Here is a 26027-nt window from a genome sequence, read left to right as displayed (position 1 = left end):
GTTTGTGCACCATTTAATGACTTTGTGCATCTTCTAGTGAGAGCCTGAAAGGAAAAAGGGGACTCCCATAAAATATATTTAGAAGAATAGAATCCCTACAGATGCAGAAGGGGGCTATTTGGCCTATCGAGCCTGTACCGATAACAATCTCACCCAGGTCCTATCCTCATAACCTCGTGCATTTACCCTGCTAATCCTTCTGACACCAAGGGACAATCTACCATAGCCAATCAACTTAACTTGTGCTTCTTTGGTGTGTAGGAGGAAACTGGAACACTGGATGAACCCTCACAGACACAGGGAGAATATGCAAACTCCACACAGTGACCCAAGGCTGGAATTGAACCCCGGTCCCTGGCACTATTAGGCAGCAGTGCTAACCACTGTGCTGCCCTTATTTGCGATGTATTTACTCAGAATACTTTAAGATTTTATACTGCTGCTCCCCTTTCACAGGTGAAACATATGGACAATAAAAGCCAAAAATTAAATGAATATGGAAATTATTCTCATCAACAAACCAAACCAAATAACTTACCTTGATGGAGTCTCAAAAAGGTAAATTAAATCGATGTATGTGTCAAAATCTGGTCCTGTTCCACTAGGACTTCAATAATTTTAACTCATGTTGAAATACATAATGATTACTGTACATGTGACTCATTCTGTAGTGACCTTGTTTATCTGGCTAATTTGACTGTGATAAATGTGGTTGTACAAACAAGTTCTGACTGTGTAATACGCATGGGAGATCCCATTAATCTCCATATAAAATGTCTCCAGATTTCTCAATGATGTCAGTATTAGAGGGTCCTTAGAGTCCAATTTTGATCATGCAATGGCTCTTGAACTATAATTCTTACATAAAAAATTTCAAAAACACGGAACATAAAAAAAAAAGGCTAAAGAGTTCAATCTGCTGGACTGGAAAAAGAAACCACAGCCATCTGCAGGAATTTATCTATTAACCAACTGAAGGTCACTTTTAAAAAGATATAAAACAAACTCAAAATCTATAAATGATAGCTTTTAAACTGACCCTTTTGCTTTCATTGGAACAGGAGGAGGCCATTTATTCCATTGAATCATTTCTGCCCTCAAAGAACATGAGTTATTTCACTAACATAAAAATACCCCCCGTGCCTTTAAGAATACAAAACATGCTCTGAAACTACAGTATCAATTTCATGACAATCTCCATTGTTTTGAACACTGATCCTCAAATGTGTATTATCATGTTAAGAGTAACAGTTTCATTCCACATTCTGCAACATATTCTCATCGCCAGCTGTTCTGTAGTGGATCAATCAATTGTACTGTTTCACCAGTAAACCTCATTCTTAAAATCAAAAGTCATTAAGAATTGGTGTGTACTGCTAACACTCTGTCACTTTCCTTGACAGATTTCCCCCGGGTGCTCTGGTTTCCTGCCCCACTCCAAAGATGTGCGCGTTGGGTGGTTTGGTAAATTGCCCCTTATTGTCAGAGGGACTAGCTGGGTAATGGGGATAGGGCCTGGGTGGGATTGTTGTCAGTGCGGACACAATGGGCCGACTGGCCTCCTTCTGCACTATAAGGATTCTATGATAACAGCTACAAAAGTTGTCCAGTCTGACAATGTGAAGGAGCTGAGTTATGATGGTAAACTGATGCTGAAGCATCCAGTTAGTAAATGTATTTCTGTTGATGAGGATTTAGTTACGTGATATTTTCAGTCTCAACGGCTGGTATTTTCCAGTCCCACCAGCGGGCAGGATCAGAAGATCCCAAACAATTCTGTCAAATTCATCCTATTCTTCTTATCCTTTTATTCACCACTTAAATACCCTTACATTAGTTATACTAAGGTTAATATTATCTGACAAATTACTTATTCGTTCCAACATCCTGGCCTAATCCTATTATCACCAGTCTGGTTTTGGCTTGCCCACTACATTGGGGATTTTGCTGGCTTTGTGAAGTAATTCCAGAATTCTGCTTTAGCAGAACTTTGGTAAGTTGTTTGTTAATATATTTGACTGGATCTGGAACTGTACTGTATGACACAGATTACCATTAGATGGTTCTCCACAAAAAGAACGTTGACAACAAGCCAGATTTTTTTCAGATCACTCTATTTGAGGTGTGGTTCACAACTGATCTTATGACTCTTTTTCCATTAATGCAAGGATTCTGCAGTGTTCAACCCTCTTTCCCACTCAATTGCTTCATATAGAATCAGAGAAATTACAGTTCAGAAGGAGGCCGTCTAAACTATCAGATTTATGCTAGCTCTTGGGCTAGATTTACCTGTCTTGATCTGAATTCCCCACCCAAGAATTCTCCAATGTTGCTAAATATCATCTTGTTACATGATTTGCTGTAGATATCTTCCTGTGTTCTGTGACATAAGCCACTCCTGTAAGATCACTGACTGTGGTACTTCTATAGGAGTTGATTTTTGGAAGGAGTTGGTTAGAAAATGACAGGTATCAGCTTGTCATGTCCGTCGATCAGTGTGCCAAGCTGGGAACATAGCACGAGAGGCCAAAAATCTGATTCACGTTTACCATCAGATTGCCTGGATCTTCATATCATTAGTGATACCGGCACAGCTACCTCCCCTCTCCCAGATGCTTTCCCCCCCACACTGACGTGAATCACTACTGGTCTCCACCAGCGGAGACCAGGTTCCATGGCCATGCCAGAGGGAGGGAGGAGGGTGGTGGATTGGAAGCCAATTGGGAGCATGGCCAGGCAGTGCCCATTGGAAGTGCCCATGTGGCAGTGCCCACCTGGCATTGCAGAATGCACCTAAATGCTCTGAAGCTGGTTTCATAGGCGTGTGCAGACTCTGGCCCCACTCCAATCCTTGCACCCCCACCCGCTTCTGCGGGAAGCTCCCAACTGTCAAGAAAAGTGACAGAGTGTTAGAAGATTGCAGTGCGGAGCTCGATGAAAAGACCAGCATGGAGGTCTCCGTTTTCTTGCCGTTAGGATACTTGGAATTTTTGGAGGGAAATTTTCACCTGGTATGTCTGAAAAAAATCTCTGTAGTCTTCTGCAGTGTAATTAAATCTTTATTAATTACTGGAACTAGTTACACATGTACAGTAAAGGGTACAAGCTGTCTCCATGCTTAGGCCTATACACATGACTGCTTAACACCTGGGTCTGGAACATATCCCTTCTTACATCTGTGTGTAGAAGGTAGTGTACCTTCTCGCTCCCACATTGACCCTCTATGTGCCTTAAACTACACTCCCCCTCCCACCAGTCTTTATCCAATGTATTTGAAGTTTTACTACTTTACTTCATTTCATAAATTATCAGTCCCATACAGTTAAATTGTTATAGCATTATTACTATTACTATCCTAGGTCTGTTACTATATTATCAATAATACTATCTCTTCCATTAGAGTCCATGGATATAAAGGTTCATAATCTTTCCATATCTCACTTACAGTGCTGGTTCTTCATGTTGATCTGGTATCTGGTTATGCTTTCATTCTTTTCTTCTAGTTCTTCATGTTGTGCTACATTTTGTTGGTTCAGTTATTGCATCGATCGATGGTTGCTGCTAATCTGACTCATTTTTTTTAATGGGAGTGGACAAACATTTTTGTTCATCTCCTTCATGGTGCTTTTGCTTTCTCCATCAACATGTGATCTCCTCTGTGGCTGGGGAAGAGCATTTCTGTGATAAGCAGGCAGCTTAGTGGTCTATTCACCTCTGCTTTTCACTGTCTGCCATGGACAGCTGCAACCAGGTTCCAGCATCTCGTGGCTTTGGCACACTAGCAGGGAGGTTCAGTGAATACACAGTGGTTGCTGTGTTGACCTACTGTATCACTGTCGGGATAGGAAAGAGGCTTCTTGGGAATGCTAATCACTCTCATTTGCCCCGTCCATTGGAGACGTCATTGTTATCTCCTGGGTGGTACACTGGTCTGACCATTGAGGGGCTTCCAGGACCAGTAACGAGAATGGACAAACCTGGTCTGCAAAGACAGAGATGGTTCAGAACTGGAGTCCCAGTCAGGAACTCTTTTTTCTTTTGAGTACTTGGGAACATGCAGTTCTTTTGGTTAATGACAGTGGTTGTCTTGACATTATCTACCATCTTGAAGAGGTCCAAGGCTCAGCAGGCATCCCTGCTCAGGGTATAAAAAAAGTTGGTTATGGATGATGTACATCAGCTTGAAAATCTGCCTACCATTACACCTCAATGCTTCCAGGATCATACCAGTGTCTGGAGGTTTAATTCTTCTGAACCCGCTAAACCGTGCGTCCATTGTTCAAAGCCAGAAGTCTTTCAGCCATGGTTCTTTGTCCAACAGGACTTCCACGCTGATTCCTAAATCTAAGTTAAATTTCGTTTGGTAGCCATTGACAGCTCATATTACAAAATGAGCATGCCTTGTGTCTTCGGTGTTCGCAGTCTCAATCTCGTGGGCCATCCAAGTGTTTCAGGGTTCTTGCCTTGCAAGTTTGCCATACTGTCCATCCTGTTTAATTGAGAGCATTGGGCTGCTCTGACAAAACACTGATCTCACCTGAGAGAGTTCTTCACTCCACAATGCTGGCATTTTTGCTCTGCTGGCACACTTTTCTTGACTAAGAATATTCCTGTGTCTTTGTAGCCTGACCATCTGGACTAAGAGTTGGCCATTTTTTTTTACCTGCTTCCTTTAAGGTTGTCCTGTGTGTCTCACAAAGTTCTTTCTTTGTTACTATCTGTCTAACTATCTGGATTGCCAGGGTTAGATCTTCCTTTGCTTGTAGGAGGTCAGAGAGTACATCGTCTGTTACCACTACCACTATTCAGTCTCTGTTAAGTTCAGAATTTAATTCTCTGTGTTCACAACCTTCTGGCATCCTGTGCAGATCACTGAATTGTGAACTAATTATATCTCCTGGCAGTTGGACTCTTTTTGAATTTGAGTATTTTGTTGCTTCTTAGGCTGAAATAAATATCAAATGATTGTAATACCTCTTTGAATCTTGCAGATGATTCATGAATTCCTTGTCTTACAATGATGTCATCTATAATCATGTCTGTAGGGTAAATCATTGTGTTCACCAGCTCCTTTAAGCTTTATTTAAACCTGAAGTGATGCTGTACCTTAACAATCTTTTCCTCCAAAGGCCTCAATTTTGAGATTGGTCTGGGCCATAGTTTAGTCCAAACTGATTTGGAAGTGTGGAATTATTCCTATGTTTAAACAAAAACTTTTAAGAAGTGCAGGCGTAGCTTCAATAGTTGTCTGAATTTCAAGATAGCATCACCATTCCCTCAGACACAACAGGATTTCCTGTGTTTGCTAGTTTTGGCAGACTCTGAAAAATGGCATTCCTCTTAAAATAAATTTAACAATGGCTGCCTGTCTTCTTCTTTTATTCAATGGTTTACTTTGTAAACTGTCGTGTCAGTCAAATTGGAGCTTCTGCTTGTTTAAAATTGAGCTGGGCAGTTGTGATGTACCTAAAATATTTAACTAATTATCCTCTTCTTTCAGACAAGGTCAGAGGCCAGGTGTTCAGTCTCCGACGTGGGCACTAAGTTTTACTGATGGGGTTTCTCACAAGTGACACAAGGAATTTTCAGGATTTGCTGCAACCTGAAATTTTAAAAGATTTAGCTCACCTTTGAAGATTTTGTTGACCCTGTACTCTGAAGTTGGACTTCCAGAGGATTTTCAAAGGAGTCGTCTGCTGTAGCAAGGAGTTTAAATGTCTGCTTTCAGCTTCCAGTCCTTTCTCTAGTAACTGGTAATTTCCCCTCTGCCTCTTTAAGAGCTTCCTTTCAAGTCAGAATGCTTTGTTGAATGTTTCTAAGTCTTCCCCTGCATTTCAGTGTGGTTCTGGGTTATTAATTCCATTCCTGCCACCATGTTGGGAGGGCGTTGGTTACAGAATGTTATGTCTTAAAGAAGTCTGTATTCTCTTCTGTAGTTAACAGAAGCTTCATTAGTTACTAGAACTATTGACACATATGCAGTAAAGGTTGCAAGCTAGGAGCTGCCTATACATAAGAACATAAGAACGTAAGAAATAGGAGCAGGAGTAGGCCATCCAGCCCTTCGAGCCTGCCCCGCCATTCAATAAGATCATGGCTGATCTGTCGCTGCTCAGTTCCACTTTCCCGCCCTCTCCCCATAACCCTTAATCCCTTCTCCTATCAAAAACCCATCAACCCGCGTCTTAAAAATATTTAGCGAGGCAGCCTCCACCACTTCAACGGGCAGAGAATTCCAGAGATTCACCACCCTTTGAGTGAAGAAGTTCCTCCTCAACTCCGTTCTAAACCGCCCCCCTTTTATCTTGAGGCTGTGCCCCCTAGTCCTATTGTCTTTTTTGAGCGGGAAGAGTCTTTCCACCTCTATCCTATCCAACCCATTCATCATCTTATACGTCTCAATGAGATCTCCTCTCATTCTTCTGAACTCTAACAAGTACAAGCCCAGTTTATTCAGCCTCTCCTCATAGCTCAACCCCCTCAACTCCGGTATCAGTCTAGTAAACCTCCTCTGCACTCCCTGTCTCTGCTCAACACCATACTGACTCTGGGCCTGAGTCAAATGCCTTCATACATCACTGTGTGGGTGGTACTGTATTTGTCCTACATTAATCCAGACCCGTATACTACAGTTGACACCAATTACACAATGACATAACCCAAGATCTAACCTAAGGTGTGACATGTATTAGTTTGTGACATGAACTGAATATTTCTGTCTTTCATAAATTTACATCTTGAATCTCTTTGAAATGGATCATGGAGACATTGATACGAATAGATAACTTGCTTTATCTAACAGTACTGAATTAACATATGCTACAGTCTTGATACATTACCTCCCCTGCCACCTTAATGCCTTTTAAATAGCCACTTAATTTAATTATTTATTATTTATGGTGTTTTTTATATATTTTATGAACTTCACCATCAAGTTGTGTATTGTTTAAAACCCTAGGGATAGAGTAGTGCTTCCCCACATAGCAGATTGTCACCAAACAGATAGCACCTTTCTCTGCAGTGGATAATAATCAGTTCTAACGGAAGATAAAGATAGAAAAAGCACGGGGAAACAAACACCTCCTTCCCTCTCTTCATCAAATTCCAAGTTGACATTCCGCTTTCTTCTGGCACTTGGTTTGCTTTGCTGTATCATCTGAACTGAATTTATGGAAAACTGAACTTGGACTACAGTAACCAGATTAAACCAGTTAACTAATAAACTACTCAGCTCCCCCAGCTGAGGGAGAGTTTATCCTGTCCAAACTGCTCAAAAGAATTTAGCATGTTTTCACAATACTTCCCAGTCACTGCTAATTTAGAGATGAGATTAGATTTAAAGAGCACCAATTTAAGGGCAAGTTTAGTACTTTTAAACTCCACCACTTACCAAACTCCAAGCTTGTATTCAGCTTTCTTGTTTCATTATGTTTGACTAGGTTAATGGTAGGTGGACTCTCTAGTTTCATTTCTTTAAAACTTTGTAATGGTTTGATATAACCGAGTAGCTGGCCAGGTCATTGTAGAGGGGAATTAAAAGTCAACCACATTGCTGTGAGTCTGAAGTCACATGTTAGGGCCACACCAGATAAGGACACTGATTTCCTTCTCTTAAGGGAACTGGTGAACGAGATGACTTTTTACAACAATCAGCAATGGTTTTATTATTCAGACTAAGCTTTCAACTCCAGATGTATTAATTGAATTTTAAATCCCACCAGCTGCCAATATGGGATTTGAATCCATGTCTCCCAGAACATTAGCCTGGACCTCTAGATTATTAATTACCCTCCCTATATACAATAAACAAATTTAGTATTAAGTAAAAGATTGGTGTCTGGTTTCCAGCTTCACCATCTGGCTCTCAGAAGTTAAACATGGTGTCGGAGGATAGTTGTAAAAGTAAATAGAAACTAGGAATTTTTTTTTCTCAGATAGGAGATTGCAATCTGTGCTGTGTTTTTGAAGAATGGCTCAAAGCAAATGTAATTTTTTTAGGGAATGATTGCCTACCAATGTTCTCTGAATGTGAGCCTCATGACTTGCGGAGAAAAATAATGTGGATATGTGGACATAGGTTGTGTCCTTAACAAAGTACCATGCCAAGAAGGCATGAAGATAAATGTATGCATCTATATGATCCTGGCTTCTTTAATGGGCAAAAACCTTACACTGATTGAAGCTGTAACTGGCTGCAACTCACACAAAAGGGATTTCTAGCCTTCAGAAAACTACAACAATCTCTAAAGATGGCTGACTTCATTTGATTAGGTTTGCCTGGGTTGCTGCTAGTTGTAGTGAACTAGATGCATAAGTCAAATTTCAAGGAAATGCACAAAGGCTCTTTTCATTTCTAAGGCAGGCTCTGGCCATTGGGACTTAACCATCTATGAAGATAAAGGAATTTGAAATCTCTGATAAACGTATTAGTGGATGAAATATTAACCATCTTAAGAATCCAGACCAGGAACCAGGAATATACATCTTCTGTCAAAACCAAGGGGAAGAAGTAGGAGTTATGCCAAATGACCACACCCCTGCCACCCCCCCACCCCAACCCCACCATGCTGGAGGTCAAGTCTGACAAATCTGTTCAAGTTCTTTGAAAAGGTAACAAGGAAGTTAGATAAAGGAGAACCACTGGATGTGATTTATTTAGATTTGCAAAAGGCCTTTGCCAAGGTGGCACATTGGAGACTATTAAATAAGTTAAGTACCCATTGTGTTAAGGGCAAGATCCTGGCATGGATAGGGGATTGGCTGACTGGCAGAAGGCAGAGAGTGGGGATAAAAGGGGTATTTTTCAGGATGGCAGCCGGTGACTAGTGGTGTGCCTCAGAGGTTGGTGCTGGGACCACAACTTTTCACAATATACATTCACGATTTGGAGGAAGGAACTGAAATCATCGTTGCTAAGTTTGCAGATGATACCAAGTTATGTAGAGAGACAGGTAGTATTGAGGAAATGGTTGGGGGGGCCTGCAGAAAGACTTGGACAGGTTAGGAGAGTGGGCAAAGAAGTGGCAGATGGAATACAACGTGGAAAAGTGTGAGATTATGCACTTTAGAAGGAGGCATGGAGGCACAGACTATTTTCTAAATGGAAAATGCTTAGGAAATCAGAAACACAAAGGGACTTGGGAGTCATTGTTCAAGATTCCCTAAAGGTTAATGTGCAGGTTCAGTCGGCAGTTAGGAAGGCAAATGTAATACGTGCCATAGAACTTGGAGGATGAAGATAGTAATAACGATCAGTCTGACAAGATTCATTCTAGCAATTAGTGTATTAGTCATGGATTCATTTAACTGTGCCATGTTATATAGTAGTTGCACCTCAATAGAGTGTGGAACAGATTAGTTAAAACTTATTTAGATTTATGTAGTAGTAGGGATTGTACTAAGTTCAGGGAGTTTGGAAAGTCTATTTGTTTCAAGTTTGAGGATGATAGCATACTGAGGTTACTAAAAAAAGTAGCAATTTCATGCAAAATAGCTTTGTAAGATACTTTATTCATACGTAGCTTGTAATGTCCTAACTATGTTAGGGATTGTGTATTTTAAAAAGGAAAAAAAGATGTGGTTTGCCCATGTAGATTCAAACTACAACAATGGATTTATAATAGGGGCTGTTGCTTGTACAGAGCAGAAAATAAGGCAGGAGTCTGTGAAACAGCCCAAATACATCACCATCAAAAGATGTGACCGGCTTTTAAAGCAGTCATGCAACCACTTAAATATGTAACATAGCCTCAAGTGAGATATCCTTGCTATTGAGCAAGCCTTCCATGAGTAAAACACAAATGAAACTGGACATCAAACTTGATTAGCAATTGATTTTAGAAAGTGGATTTGCAGTTTACCTAATCAGTGCATTATTGGACTTCCTTAACAACGTTTGACATTTCCAGTCAGAATGTTAAAGTGTTAATGGCATCAGGTGAAAAGAATCTGACAGAAATAAACAAAGTGTCTTAAAGTTGCACAGACTATTCCCTCACATTTTTTCTCACTGACTAGTAATCGGACTGGAGAATCGCTTCCCACATGCAGAAAATTTAATCAGTCTTTTTCTAGCAACAATGTGCCAAAACCCTTTTGACTTTTAAAGCTGGTGTGTTAACAGTTGGATGAATTAATAAATCCCTTGGTTGATACAAGGTTCAATGAAGAGAATAGTGGAAAATGTGGTGCATTTTAAAAGTATCGGAGGATGCCACCATGTCCCATTGTAAGTTTTAACTTGGCACAAAACCACAATGAAGTAGTAGCCATGGATTTAAAAGTGTGGGGGAAAGAAAGAGACATTTTGATTTTGCACTTTATAGAAATGGGTAAGCAGTTTCAGTCTTTCCACAATAAGGCACGGTAAGGACAAAAGGGTGATGAGGCACCAACATATAACATATTTAAGTATGTTTACAGCAACGAGGCACAGAATACCATAGATCAGAGACTTGATGGTAATGGGCAGAGTCTTACTGATGAATATCATATCCAAAGGACAACTGACTAGAGCAGGTACTCAGATGACATTTATACTTGAAGAGTCCAGAGAATGAGAAATTCAACTGTTGTAGGGAGAGAAAGAAAGCTACTGGATAGTTCAAACATTGGTTAAATGTCTAACATGATGTACAAGAAGATCTGTGGATTGGCAGAATGAGGAGAAGTAGTGGAAAGTAAGAAAATGTTGTGCGAGTTCTCATATTGGAACTGGAAGTGAGTCTTGAGCTAGAAAATAATCACATAACGGCCATAGAATCTCTCATCATGAGAAGGAGAGATACTGTTGTAGTGGTCCAGAAAGACATTGAAGTGAAAATAAAGGCTGTACCTTGATTACATTATGTAATAGGACACAACTTCAGAAGAATCCACAAACAGTGGTAGAAATAGAAGCCCTTATTACTGGGAAGTTTTGACAGCTGCCAAAAAATTAGAAAATAAATTACTAAGCGAGGCAAAACAAAGGCACATCATCTCAGAAGAGTCAGCAAATGGGATTCTCAGCAGCAAGATCACACTTCCCCACTTTCCTTACCCTCACTAGTGTCATAGTGACATTCCTGCCCACAAAGGACAGGAACCTCATATCAATCCGTTAAAATGTATTTAAAATGTTATAAAAAGGGCCCATATGCCCTGAATATTCAAATTGTCGGTGAGGTTCAAAACAGCCTTAAGAAGATGGGCAACAGTCGAAGGGTTCCTACTGGGGGCGCCAAGATCACTATAATCCTGGGAGGGGTTTTGGGGTGTGATGGGGGAAGGGGGCAGGCCTGGTCACTGCCTGTGGCATCAACTGGCATTGCTAGCATGTTCCAACCTGTGCCAGGGATGCGGCAGCCACGAGGGGCAACAGATATTGTGGGGGAATGGGTATTGAAGAGGGAGAACAAGCAGTGTGAGGGGATAGCGAAGGCAATATTGCTGTGGTGGTTGTGTGGGGGCCAGGATGAGAACCCCCAATAATCCCCCCATGCGCTTGCAGGGGAGAACCCTTGATACCTTTGTGGTGTCATGGGTGTGTGTGTATGTGTATATATATATATATATATAGGGGTGTTGGGTTATTTTAAGGTCAGTTCTGATCAGGGCACCCTTTAAAAGAGGACACGTCAAACTCTATCGAGCTGTACTTGGTGGCTTTATCAGGCCAGACCTCCCCTGCCAGACAGACAGCGTCAATGACACTCCTTGATTTTTTTAGTCAGAGTGCCAGAATATCCAGTTTGAAAATTTGGCAATACATTTGGAGAGATACACACTGGTTTTCAGTCAGAACCTGACACAAGACATATCATGGGGAAATTCTGCGGGAAGAAATTTAGTAACTACTCAGAAATACCAGGTAGAGGACAGCCAGCCTTATCGCATAAATGGACAGATACAGGAAAAGCCCTCCCCGATGGGATCTATGAGGCCAAAGAGAAACTAGTGGCTTGGGGTCTCAAAAGGCAACTTGGAGTTCAGGATGTTAGAATGGACTCCTTCATGGTGGGAAAAGTAATTCTGAAAATTATCTTAGCTCTGTTGATCATATATTTGTGGGAATTTGGGTCAATTAATATAAAAGCTGCTTTTTTGCAGAGAGAAAATTTTCAGAGAAAAGTTTCTGAAATCACCTAAAGAGGCAATTGATGTAGAAGTGAATCTTTGGAAATGAAACAAATGTGCTTATGGATTGAATGATACATCGAGAGTATGATATTTCTTGGTTAGGTCGGTCTTGCTAAAAGTAGATTACATTCAGCTGACAGCATCCAGCAATGGTCTAAAAGGTACCGCAAAGGGAAACTCTTTATCATGCTTGCTGATGATTTCCTATGGGGTGGTTCTGTGGAATTTGAGCAACTTATTATAATGAGATTAAAGATTGGAAGTCAGGCTTTGGGGTCCTTTACATATGTAGGTTTATACATTAAGCATACGAGGTCTGGGGTAACTTTGAATCAACAATCTTATCGAGTGAATATCCCTGTTAACTCTGCTAGGTCACTACAGATAGATGGTGTTACATCTAAAGAAGAAGCAGAGCAGTTAAGAAGCTTGATTGGGTTGGGAACTCAGCTAAAATCAGCTAGTTTCGATGTACTACAACTGAGGAGTATGATGAAACATGTTAAGTTCAGTTGAAGAGGTTGTAAAGGCAGATAAAACATCTTAGAAATTAAATACAGAGTAATGTGTACTCAAATTTCCAGATCTGGGGGGAACCCAAAAGACATGAAATTAGTCATTTTCAGTGATGCTTCTCATGCCAATCTTAATAGGCATTTGAGTACCACTGGTTTGAGAATATTATTGGTGGGGAAAATGGGAAATGTTGTTCTTGGCTTGGCAAGCTAAGAAGGTAAAAAGTGTGGTTAAAAGTATTCTTGCTGTGGAAACACTGGCCTTTTCAGAAGAGACAGCTATGGGGTTTTACTTGTCAAATATATTAGGAGAAATTCTATACAAGGGGTGTTCTGAGACTAGTTTGCCCATTGAAGGTTACATAAATAATAGCTAACTGTGGAATAATCCAGAATCAACAAAAATTGTGACTGACAGAAGGTTAAGGATTGACATCGCTAGTGTAAAAGAAATGCTAGAAAGAAAAAAATCCCTAAGATTAAATGGGTTCATGCAAGTCAATTGCTGGATTGCCTTACAAAATGCCTGCTTGCACAAAGGAGCTATTAGCAGTCTGGAAGAGAGGTGTATTGAATTATGATGTGATGTCCAGTATATCATTTGATTATTTCTCTTGTTTTTAATATTGTTTGTATGCTGCTTGGCTTCCATTTAAAGAAAAGAGGGGAATTTGTTAATGTCATGTTAGTTGTGTTGTTAATGTTAAGGATATACAGGCGGAGGGCACTGATTGGTCAGGTAGCTTGAGCATATATAAAGAAAGACTTGCATTAGGCAGACATTTGTGATCTTACATACTGTAAATTTAGGTAAAATATTGATGTCTTTTTTTTACATCACATTCTGGGTATCAGAAGTTTAACAATAAGCTCCCCTCAACTGTTATGCTGTGCAGATTTTTAGGAGCAGCTTCCTTGCTGAACCTTCCATATCTCACTGAACTATACCTGAAAATTATGGTTTCCAGCAACCTATTCACCCTAGCAAGAATTCCAGTTAGAAGATTTAGTGCAGCCTTCTCTCTTGATGCTGGCCAGTTTTAGACTTTCTCAAGCTCATTTTGTGTTCAATTCAAAAAGATTTTGTGAATTTCCCCTAAACCCACAAGAAGTTGTTGCACATTGAATACAATACCCAAGAGCCACATAAATACCGAGAGTTGATTTTACAATGACACAAGCAAGCATTCATCAGGATTGCATAGCAAGAAATTACCAGCACATTTCCCACAGCTTCCTGTCCAATAACTTAACAGATTGGATGGGAAGACTCCATTTAGCCCCATTTTGTGAAATTGTTACAGTTTACAATTGTCCCTTCAGTGAAGAGGTGCTTTATGATGCTTGCAGTACTCTTCTGGTTGAAGAACTGTGGAAATAAAAATCATATTTCTGAAGTTTTACATTACAAGGTGTTTGGGGAGTTGAACAATAATGTGGAGAATTTGTGAATGGCTTGTAGTAGCCAAAAGGAAAGATTGGCAAGATGTTTTAGCACAGAACGTGTAGTATGCTACCAGATGTTGTGGTGTCTTCTAGTGCAGTGAGCAGCATCCCTGCTTCTAAGTCAGAAACTCCAGGTCAAGGAAAGTGCGTTCTTGATACAGCCAAACAGCTTGATTATCTGAAACCAAAAGAGAAAATGCTAGAAAATCTCAGCAAGTCTGACAGCACCTGTGAAGGAGAGAAAGGAACTGACGTTTCAAGTCCAGATGATCCTATGTCAAAGCTAAAAGGCATAGTAAGTGGGAGATATTTATACTCCCACTTGCTATGCCATTTAGCTTTGACAAAGGGTCACCTGGGCTCGAAACGTCAGCTCTTTTCTCTTCTGACAGAAGCTGCCAGACTTGCTGAGATTTTCTAGCATTTTCTCTTTTGGTTTCAGATAATCAAGCTGTTTGGCTGTATCAAGAATGCACTTTGGTTCTTTTGAGTTCAGATTCCAGCATCTGCAGTAATGTGCTTTTATCCAGCTTGATTATCTACCTGCAAACCCTTCCAGCACATGCTGATGGCAGGTGGTACGAGTGGGAGACATCAGCCTCTGTCATCACTATTCATAACTCAAGATTACAACATAAATGTAGAAGTACCTGTTAGCACAGTGGTGAATTACTATTGGCCACACTTCCTTTCAATACTATGGGTACAAGAGCAGGTCAAAGGCTACATCTGTGGTAACTTCCTGCCTCCCCAAAGCCTGTCCATCACCTGCATGGCACAAGTTAGGAATGAGATGGAATACCCTCCACTTGGCTGAATAAGTGCAGCTCCAACAAAACTCCAGAAGTCTGAACTAAGACAAAGCAGCCCATTAACTGGCACCCTATCCATCAGCTTCAACATTCATTCCCTCCACCATCATTGCACAGTGGTAACATTGTGTACCATCGATAAGAGACACGGCAGCAATTCGCCAAGCATGCTTTGACAACATCTTCCAAACCTGCAACCTCTTCTGCTTAGAAGGACCAAGGGTGGAAGATGCATGAGAACATTGCCACCTGTGAGTTCCCTCCTAAGGCACACACCACCCTAACTTGGTGCTATATTGCCATTCCTTCATTGTCATTGGGTCAAAGTCCTGGGATTTTCTTCCTAATAGTACTGTGGGTGTATTTACACCACATGGACTGCAGCAGTTCAAGTAGGTGGCTCATCTCCACCTTCTCAAAGGCAATGAGGGATAGGCAAAAAATGCTGGCCTTGCAGTGATGCTCACATCTTATGAAAGATTCGATGAAAATTATTCAGCCTCTTGAGCATGTTCCATTATTCAGTGAGATCATGGCTGATCAGTGATGTAACTCCATTTATCCACCTGAACTCCAAATCCCATACCTTTAGTTAATAAATTGATCCAGCATCAATTGCCATTTGTAGGAGAGAGTTCCAAACTTCTATCACCCTATACATGGGTAAGTATTTCCTAATTTCACTTCTGAAAGGTCTGGTTCTAATTTGTTGTCTGTTCTCCATATGTTACTAACTGACTACAGTTTAAAGGTATTTCATTGGTTGTATAGCACTTTAGGATATCCTGTGTACATGAAAGATGGTATACATATACAAGTCTATTTTTTCTAAGGCTTTGACATCCTTCCAAAAGTGTTGAGCCCAGGATTGGGCACAATGACCCAGCTGGAATCCATTCAGTGTTTTATAAAGATTTAACATAATCGCTTTGTATTTTACTCACTGCCTCTATTTATAAAACCAAGAATCTTATGCACTTATTTGAACAATCTTCTCAACTTGTCTTGCCCACCTTGTATACCTGATGTGGAAGGAGAATTTTTTGCATTTTCAGCTAATCATGGTGGTGCACCAAAACACTAAGGGGGGAGTTCTTCCATCACACCCGCCCGCCACGGGAATCACAGTGATTGGGGTAGGGGTGCAGGGAGTGGATCATGCAAAAGTCCGTTGACTTGGGGCGGGATTTTCCAGTTTTGGGTGAGCATGAGCAGAAAATTTTGCCCTGAGTTTTTAATGCACATGATTGAACGCAGCTTCAGTGCTGTTTTGAAATAAAGATCCTCCTTCGGTTTTGATTTTCCTACTTCTTGAATTCTGCACTTCAAAAGCAGCTTTTATCCTTGGACTCCTTCTTTATTGCCTCTAATCTTACATCAGCAAAAACAGATTCAGGCGTGAATCTGAATTTAAAAGCACCGTTTCTCATAAGCTAGGTTTTCGTTGAGGTCCTATTTGTAAAAAAAAATCCCCTATATTTTTCCTGATTCTCTTCAGAGATTCCTGGGGCCAACTGTAGCCAACAGATTGTGTGAACTGCTTCCAGGCCTTCAGCAGAGCTGTGGTCAGATGCTCCAAGATGAGTGAGGGTCTCTCAGTGACCCTCCCACCTTACAGACCCAAGACTGGAAATCAATTGCACAGAGATTGTAGGTTCAGACGTAGATCTCAATAGCTTGCCTCAGATGCATCTCAACAGGATTTCTTGCAGATCAATGATTTTCTTATTCATTTGTGGGACGTAGGCATTGCTGGCTGGCCAGCATTTATTGTAAAAAGTCTGACAACACCAGGTTTTAGTCCAACCGATTTATTTGATAGTAAACTCACAAGCTTTCGAGGGGACTCCCTCTTCGTCAGGTGAATGGAGAGTTCTGGCCTCGGACAAAGCATATAAAGCTGTGCTTTATATGCTCTGTCCGAGGCCAGAACTTTCCATTCACCTGACGAAGAGGGAGTCCCCTCGAAAGCTTGTGAGTTTACTATCAAATAAATCGGGTGGACTAAAACCTGGTGTTGTCAGACTTTTTATTGTGTTTACCCCAGTCCAACGTCGGCACATCCACATCAGCATTTATTGCCCATCCCTAGTTGCTCTTTTCCAGAGAGTAGTTGAGAGCCAACCACATTGCTGTGGCTTTGGAGCCACATGTAGACCAGACCAGGTAAGGACAGCAGATTTCCTTCCCTAAAAGACATTAGTGAACCAAACAGATTTTTCCGACAATTGAGAATGGTTTCATGGTCATCAGTAGATTCTTAGTTCCAGATTTTTCTTACTGAATTCAAATTCCTACCAACTGCCAAGGCAGGATTCAAACCTGGGTCCCCAAAACATTAGCTGAATTTCCAGATTAATAGTCTAGCAATAAGACCACCAGACCATCGCCTCACCTGTTGTTTCTTTATAGTGTTTATGTGGAACTATTCGTTATATTAAAATATGCAATACTATAATATTGTTTGGAAAAATGTAGGAAACATTTAGAAGGAAATGAAAAGTGACATTGACCGACTTGCCCATTTGAATTTTGTATTCTCCCAGCGACACACAGAACATCAAGTGCTTTGAATTTCCTGATTGGCAAGAGGGAACATGAAGTAACTCAAGGCCTCCCAAGTCAATATGAATTAAAATGAGAGGAGAAAAACCCAATTAAAAGTCACTCCAATGACCGTGGAAATGCAAAACAAACGTAGTTTGTATTCTAACGATGAAATCTTTTGCTTTTATAACAGAGGAAAATATTTTAAAATTATACAATTCAACGGAATGTTTTTGGAAGCAAGTGCAAGCAACATTATCATTAATGTCTTTTTTCACAAGCACACAATTGTAATCAAATTGCTAAACCGCTGTCTTACCTATGCACTGGTTTTGTTCATTAAGCATAAATCCATGCGGACATCGACGCTGCGGGTAACGAGGGAGGATTGGATATGACCGTCGAGTGGGAACAGGAACATGACCAGGAACCAAAGGAGAAGCCGTTGTCACATTATTCAGGAAAACGACAGCTGTCTTAGGCAGGCATAAGTATCCTCCGTAATGGTTTATACATTTCATTTCTCCTTTGCAAGCACCTGGGATGGTTTCACATTCATCAATATCTGATAACCAAAAAAAATTTACTTAACCCATGTCACAGATCCTGTATTCAGAAAAGTCAACAAATGAGCCTGATTTTGCTGGCATACCCTGATAGTTAGAATTCTTCCCTCACACTGAGGTGTGAAAGCATTTTTCCTACAAAAGGCTTGAAACATGAGCTGATGACAGCACAGCTAAAGGTAGCTTGGACCTGAGTGTAGGTGGGACCACAAACGGAACGTATGTGTGAAGGTGCAAGAAATCAACGTGATTCTAAATTAATACTTTGTGCCTGTGCTTTCAGAAATTTAAGGCACTCCTTAGTCAATGTGATTAAAGGTTCAAGAAATAAACAATGGCGGGATTGAGAAAGAAATTTAATTCAATGTCAAATCAGGTAGAGAAAGAGAAACGTAGAAAAATTTCTGACAGAGAAGGTGCACTATGCTTGTGCTGAATGAAAAAGAGTTATGCAGCCTCGTTTCTCTTTCCACGTCTTGATCTGTATCTGAGTAGGTCCCAACACATGCTTCTAGTAGTGTGATGACCAGAACTCTATGCAGTACTCTAGCTGTGGCATGAATAGTGTTTTATAGAGCTCTAGAATAACCTCTATATTCTTATATTTCATGCCTTCATTAATAATGCTAAATTCTCCCTCGGTGTACCCAAACAGGTGCCGGAGTGTGGCGACTAGGGGATTTTCACAGTAGCTTCATTGCAGCGTTAATATAAGCCTACTTCTGAAAAGAATTAAAAAAAACTTAAACTTATAATGAAAGTATCTTGTGTGTTTTCTTTGCCATTTTATCAACCTGTCCTGCTACATTCAGCGATCTGTGGACATGCACTCCAATGCTTCTTAGTAAGTGCCATTTATTGTGCAGACTGGCGCAGTCCAAGGTCCAGGACTATGTGCTGAAGCACTCAAACTTGGGACAACTGCTGGCAGGACGCAATGGGGAAAGGCCACCGTGTATGGCCTTTCAGCCAATGTACATCGAGGGGTTAGTAAATTGGTAAACCCCCTTGAACTGCGTGTGTATTTGAAGCACTGCAGAATGCAACATAATCAATATATACATAGTTTGTAAAGAATGTGTAATGAAAGTGTTGAAATATATGCAATGTTCTCATTACTGAACTGAAGCATCTCAGAATGAACTTTGATCTCTGGAGGAAATGTAAATATCATCTAACTTTACTGTTATAATAATTGGAAATGTTTTGTCATACATCTTTCAGATTTTGTATGAAGTATATTTTTGCCAGATTAAAAAAAAAACTGCCCCATTAATGAAGCCCAGGATGTTGTTTGCTTTATTAACTGTCCTACCATTTTCAATGACTTGTGCACGCATACATTCAGGTCCCTCTGCTCCTGCACCCACTTTAAAATTACATTGAAGAATGTAGAGAAACATATCAAAATGAATCACTTCCAACTTTTCTGCATTAAATTAATCAGCTACTTGTCTGCCCATTCTACCAGTCTATGTCCCTTTGAATTTCTATACTGTCCTCCTAACAATGTTTCCAAGTTTTGTATTGATTGCAAATTTTCAAAATTATGTCCTGTACACCAAGGTCTAAATGACCAACATATGCCAGGAAGAGGAGGGGTCCTAACACTAGCTCCTAGGGAACGGCACGGTGGCACGCCATTAGCACTGCTGCCTCACAGCGCCAGGGGCCCGGGTTCATAAACTGTCACACTTGCAAACCGTCACACTTGCAAACCGTGCCAACGTTACATCACATTGGTGCAGTTTACATCAGGTTAACCCAGATGTGAACCTGTCATAGGGATCTCCCCAAGGATCTGAAGGTAATTATAGCCCCCGGGAGAGGGACTAGGCAGTGCCCTGGCAATGTCTCCTGCCACCAACCCTTGGCCCCAGTTGGCACTGCCAGGTTGGCACCATGCCCCGTCAACCTGGCAAGCCAGCCTGGCAATGCCAGCATGCCAGGGAGCAGTGCCAGGGCAGACACCCATGGGAGCCTCATGGGGAAGGAGGAGGATTAACTTCCTTGTGGTGATCAGGAGCAGACATGGGAGCTCCATGGATGTCATTGATGGCTGTGTGGGTAAAGGGTCCAGTGTTTGGATAAAAGGGGATGGGCTGCTGGCACTGAATGTTGGGGGTGAATGCTGGCTCTGATTTGTGGGGTGGGAGGTTAATGTCGGCTGCATTCAGGGGGGTTGGGGGGAGGTGTAGGTGGAGTGTTGTGGGGGGGGGGGGTGGTGTTGCTGGGCTTATCTTTACAGCCTTTTTTGAATAGGGGTGTATAGTTTGCAATTTTACAGTCCTCTAGCACCAGCCCAGAGTCTAATGAAGATTAGAAATTAGAAGGCCAGTGCCTTCAAAAGTTTGAGCGTATGCAGGAAATTTTTTTAGTCAGTTCAAAACAAACTGGGACTTCAGATTAGGACATACAACTCTTTAGGACATTAGAAAGTGGGCTGATGTTAAAAAGAAAACTAGGAAAGCAAAGACAGGCATGGAAAAATATCGTCAAGTGCAATCAAGGAAAACCCAAAGACATTTCAGGATATGTAAAGACCAAGAAGATTACTAAGAAGGAGTAGGACTAGTCAGGGATCACAAATGAACTTGTGTGTGGAGGTGCAAGAAATCAGCATGATTCTAAATGAATACTTTGTGCCTGTGCCTTCAAAAATTCAAGCGTACATAGGGAATGTTTTAGCCAGTTCATAACAAGCCTGTTATCACTTCTTGCTCTTTAATCCTCCACTTCTGCTTCTGTCTCCAATCATACCAGTGTCCTCTTGCTCTCTCTCTCTCTCGCTCCCTGGGCTCTCACCTTACTGAGATCTCTGTAATGTGAGATCCTATCAGGAGCCTTGGTAAAGTCCTGGGGGGAGGGGGGGGGCAATTCTCCCAAAAACATTCTAGGTGTCATAACCACAAAGAATTCCATTCCCACTTCACTCAGTATCCTTGAATACATCTCATCCAGTCCTGGTCTTGTCAACTTTAAGTACAAGTAACCTATCCAATACCACCTCCCTATTAATGGATAGGCTGAATTATGTCCACTTTCGCCATGATCTGTGCAGCATCATCTTCCTCAGTAAAGACAGATACAAACTGTATATTTAAATCACATAACCATCCCCCTGCCTCCATGCTTAAACCCCATTTATAAGTATTTCAAGTTTATTTCTTAGTGTCGCAAGTAGCCTTACATTAACACTGCAATGAAGTTACTTGAATACTAGTTGGAGAGCAAGATGTACTCAGGGCACTTCTGCACTGCCTGCCTGTTTCTTCTAGACTGTCTGATGATCATTCTTTTTCTCCCTACATACTCTTAAGCTGCAAGGTGAGCACATCTATAAACCTGCTATGCACAAAATGACAATAGCTGTTGTTTAAGTTCTAAAGCCCAGAGTTTGAGCTGCTGAAGCCGACAACCATTCATGCATCAGGTGTCACCCAGACACAGGATGCATCTTAGAATTCCCACGTGGCACAGGATGTGCATTTAAGAGTTTGAAGCTGCTCTGCCATTCTATTAGATAATAAAACTTTCTACTATAAAAAACGCACCAGCTGCTCACTTCCCTTCTGCTTAATTTTCATTATCTAACAAAAATATGTTTTAATTTACCAGCTCCTAGTGCTAACTCCCTAGATTTAGGCAAAGAAAAATAAATCTCCAATACTCACCAACCAATCAACTCACAACCTTCCTGTGATATTACATTTTGACTTTTCTTCTCACTTTTTCAAACTAGAGTGTGCTGCCAATCCACTGCTGCTGTTTCTTCTCTTCTCCAATCATGTCTCTGCTCTTCTGCTGCTCTCTCTCTTCCTCTTTTTCACTTTTGCCCTCTACTCCTGTTTCTGTCTCCAAACAAGTCTGCACTGTTCTCTTGCTCTTACTCTCTCTTTTTCTCTTTTATCATCCACTTCTGCTTCTGTCTCCAATCATATCTGTGTCCTCCTGCTCTGTCTCTCTCTCTCCTTAGATTCCATGGGCTCTTACCTTGCTGACAAATCCGTAATGTGGGATCCTAACAAAAGCCTTGGTAAAGTCCTAGGAGGCGATTCCCCCAAATAAATTCTAAGTGTTGAATTCAAGTAAAAACTGAAATAATTCCTGCTGTTTCAAAATCTCCTACACTTTGAAAATTCAGTGGGCAGGGCCTATCCCCTCTGGAGAGGCCAGCAGCATGGGGCTCCAGCATCTATCATAGTGGAGATCGGTGCGTATGCAGGAGCCCCGCACTGCCGGCCTCCCGAGTGCTGGCCAGCACAGCAAACCCTCATCACTGTCTCTCCAAACTCCCCACAGCCGTTCGCTGGCCCCACAAACGTCAACCCCACCCCCGGCCCACCTCGATGTCTGCTCATGACCCCTATGCAGAGTGGCAGTGGGATCCCCCACCCCCACCAATCTCACCACAGAGACCCTGCCCCCTTTAGGCTACATCCCCATTAGACTGTGCCCCCTTGGCACTGCCTGATGCTTGATGGGCAGTGCCAAGGTGCCCTCTGGACATAGTTACTTTGCCCCTTGGACAGTGGCAGGGGCCCGAGGCTGGCACTGCCAAGGCAACAACAGCCAGGAGGCACCTCCTTACTCCTAACCCTGTAGGGGGACTTGATTGCCCCTCTTTAATCCAGGTGGACCGGGCCACCTGCGGAGAGTAAACCCCATTGGAGTGACACGGGGGAGACGCTAGCAGGCCTGGAGACTTCAGTCCCAAGCCCACTTATGGGATTTAAAATATATTCAAATGTGTATTTACATAAATATTGGTGCGGAGCTAACAATGCCAGAAATCCAACTGTGTTGGGAGATTTGCAGAGGCCGTGGCTCCCAGTGGGAAGTCTGTGAAATGGCCTTCGTTTGAGTCTCCTGGCAAAAGCTTTAGCAACACAGCGGGCTGGGAGAATCCACCCTCCCCGTATGGGCTACCTAAATTGGCCACCTTGCCACTACCTCAAGAAATTCAGTCAAATTCGTCAGATCTTAATAAATCCATGTTGAATTAATTCGTTTCTGTGTAATGATCCACACTTTTTTCAGAACTGTTTCCGATAATTTGCCCACAACCATGATTAAGCAGAGCGACCTGTAATTACTCAATCTATTCCTTCCTCCCTTTTTAAACAATGGTACAATGTTAACTATTCTCCCATCCTCTGGGACCTCACCTGCAGGCAGAGAGGATTTCCTCCCTGCTTTTTCTTAACAGCCTGGGATACATTTCATCCAGGCCAAATGATTTATCCAATTTCAAAAATACTTGTCCCCTTAATATTTCCTTTCTCGCTATGTTTATCCCATACAATATTTCACATTACTTCTCAACAACAATATCTGTATCACCTTTTTTCTGAAGACAGGTGCAAAGTATTCATTTAGAACCATGCTGATTTCTTGCACCTCCGTACACAAGTTCCATTTTTGGTCCCTAACTAGTCCCTACTCCTTCCTTAGTCTTTACATATCCTGAAATGTCTTTGGGTTTTCCTTGATTGAATTTTTCCATGCCCCCTCTTTGCTTTCCTAACTTTCTTTTTAATCTAATGTCCTGAGTATGTCCTAATATGAAGTCCAGGCTTATAATGAGCTGGCTAAAAATGTTCTCCTCAACTTTTGGTTTAAGTACTTTAATGTTTGTAAAGCACTGGTGGTCATGAAAAATGCTATATAAATGCAAGTCAATCTTTTATCTTTAAAGAAGTGGGGGAATGGCAGGTTACAGGGTTAGGGAGGAAGATCTATGCCCAGAAGAAATGAAAAAGCTCAGAAGAGAAAAGTAAGAACAAAAATGTGCTATTTTTACCATTTCATATTTGAAGGAATGCAGCTTGATACATAATTGCTTACATTGTGGGCAAGAGAATTTGATTGGCAGTCATCAACAAATAGGATGTTGTTAAAAGGATACATATACTGTTACTCACCAGACTTAACTGTCTGTTGCTAGTTGAATGGGCAACTAATATGCAAATGTAGTCACCTCATGAAAAGCACGGGAAGGTTATGCACGAGATCTTGCTAACATTCAATTATTGCTGGAGCAATACAAATTGACCAGTAACTTAACAATTGACCAGTAGCAATTAACAATTCATGGGGTATCTCTTTCTTGTTACAAGTTCCTGGCCAATTTGCACGTTAATAACAGAATGTGCCATTACATTTTCATCAAAATCCAGCCCATTGAGACTTATTTAACTGCATTGTATGAAAACAACAATTTGTTTCCAACAGGTGTACTGAATTTGTTGTTGTTGCAATTATTATTTTCTCAGTACATTAAAAAAGATTCACAGTGGCTAATTCTGACCTATAACTGAAAGCTTACATCAAGAAATGTTGAAACAGTTTTGAAGTTATGACTGTAAAATGTAAAAAAAAGAACTTGAATTAGGAAAAGAAACAGTCAAATAAAGGTGAAGAAATACAATGTAAAGGGAAGGAATCTTCCCAAGTTTACAGTCTCACCTCTGCACTGCTGTCGTTCAGGATCCCATTGATAACCATCTGTACACTGCTGTAAGAGCATAAAGAGTGGTTTCAAAGTGCAACACTGCTTTTGCATTCAAACGAAAATTACAATATTATGCAATGCAGCAGGACAACTAAAAAAAAGTGAATGCGACTGACTAATTCAGCAATGTTTTCCTTGATAGGCAACTGTTGTGATATAAAAATGGTGTTTCTTTCAATTAATTACAAAGAGTGAAATAAATAATCCATTGTAGATGAACACACTGGAACAATTGTTTATAGGGTCGATCACATTACAGATTTATGATTTTATCAATGATGAATTGTTGCTATTCTAATTATAATCAAATCTTATATAGTCCTGAACAAAAAGTGTGCTCATTCTTGGAGATATCTTACCGTATACGTGATAGTTTCATCGACTTCCTGTGAGCTTACAGAATGGAAAATCATTGCAACCAGCAGATACCACTGCAACATCTTGTATCTGGACAATAATAACACACAAGCTTTACAACTGTTAACAAAAGCAACCTGCACAGCATAATTCATTTATATTTATCATTCAAAAAATACATGGTGAACATAAAAAGGTTGCTTTTGCACTGGTTTATTGGAATGAGTTCAAGTCTAAACTAACAACATTTTTACAAGTCTTGACAGGCAACACAACATTATGAGAATGAAAAGGATATTTATGCTTTGTAAATCCTTCAACAAACCTTTCCAATTAAGTATATATATTACTTATATTGCATTAAGTATTTTCATGAATTGAATGCATACAATGACTTGATGGTGGATTCAACACAAAAGGGAATTCTCTCCATCTGTAAACATTTCATTTTCCACCTATCTTGTATTCATTTACATAACTTTATACACAAAAATATCCACTATAATAGCTCAAAGGACATCATGACATGAGGTTAGTAAATAGTCTAAAGTGAAAATGAACAAGTTTAAAAGATAGATAGCATGCTGAGATAACAGAATTGTCACGCAGAATAAAACGTCATATTTAGTCTTTTATCTATAAAAGTTATATACATATAGTTACATACATATAGTTATATACATACACGGACATTACCTTAAAGAAAAGCAGGTCTTCACAACCTTTCAATATTCTTCTGGGTAACTTTTGGCTGTTTTTTTAAAGCAGTTGCCGGAAGAGCAGTGTTGAGTGTGTGAGTTGCAGTGGTGGTGAAGAAATTGTGAGGACGTTTGTACGACAGATGTGTTGCTCCCTCTGCAGGTTCATAGGCTCATCACAAAATCTCCTGATTAATAATAGCACGGCAAACAAACCCTTCAGGCACAGTTCAAGGGGAATGTCATTGCAACTGCAGCACCATCAGGTGGTATAGTGGCTCTGCAGCCATACACCGCAGGCAAGGCGGGACTATCAGTCAATACTCACTTATAGCAGAGCCGAGTTGATTGCATCTAATGGTTACAGACTAACACGCTGTTCAGGAATGGAGCGACTGTATGCGAAGTAAAATGTTCCTCCAAATCTAAAAGGTTTCATCATCCTGCAGTTA

The 26027-nt window shown here is 40.8% G+C and overlaps 1 protein-coding gene across 2 annotated transcripts in view; it reads right to left on the bottom strand.

Annotated features, from left to right (window-relative positions):
* Positions 1–25705, bottom strand: part of LOC145350927 (EGF-containing fibulin-like extracellular matrix protein 1) — a 103079-nt gene extending 77374 nt beyond the window's left edge. For both annotated transcript variants that reach the window (XM_080200400.1, XM_080200401.1), the window contains exons 1-4: positions 25574–25705; positions 24880–24967; positions 24475–24523; positions 17760–18005 (exon numbers count right to left, since the gene is read on the bottom strand). In XM_080200400.1, the coding sequence (XP_080056526.1) occupies positions 17760–18005; positions 24475–24523; positions 24880–24960 (376 nt within the window). In that variant the 5' untranslated portion in view covers positions 24961–24967; positions 25574–25705. The remainder of the gene's footprint in view (positions 1–17759; positions 18006–24474; positions 24524–24879; positions 24968–25573) is intronic.
* Positions 25706–26027: the final 322 nt, after the last annotated feature.

This window comes from Carcharhinus amblyrhynchos, chromosome 12 (assembly GCF_965287045.1).
Source record: "Carcharhinus amblyrhynchos chromosome 12, sCarAmb.v2.hapA, whole genome shotgun sequence".
Classification (NCBI taxonomy): Eukaryota; Metazoa; Chordata; class Chondrichthyes; order Carcharhiniformes; family Carcharhinidae; genus Carcharhinus; species Carcharhinus amblyrhynchos.
This window is presented reverse-complemented; position numbering and strand designations above follow the sequence as displayed.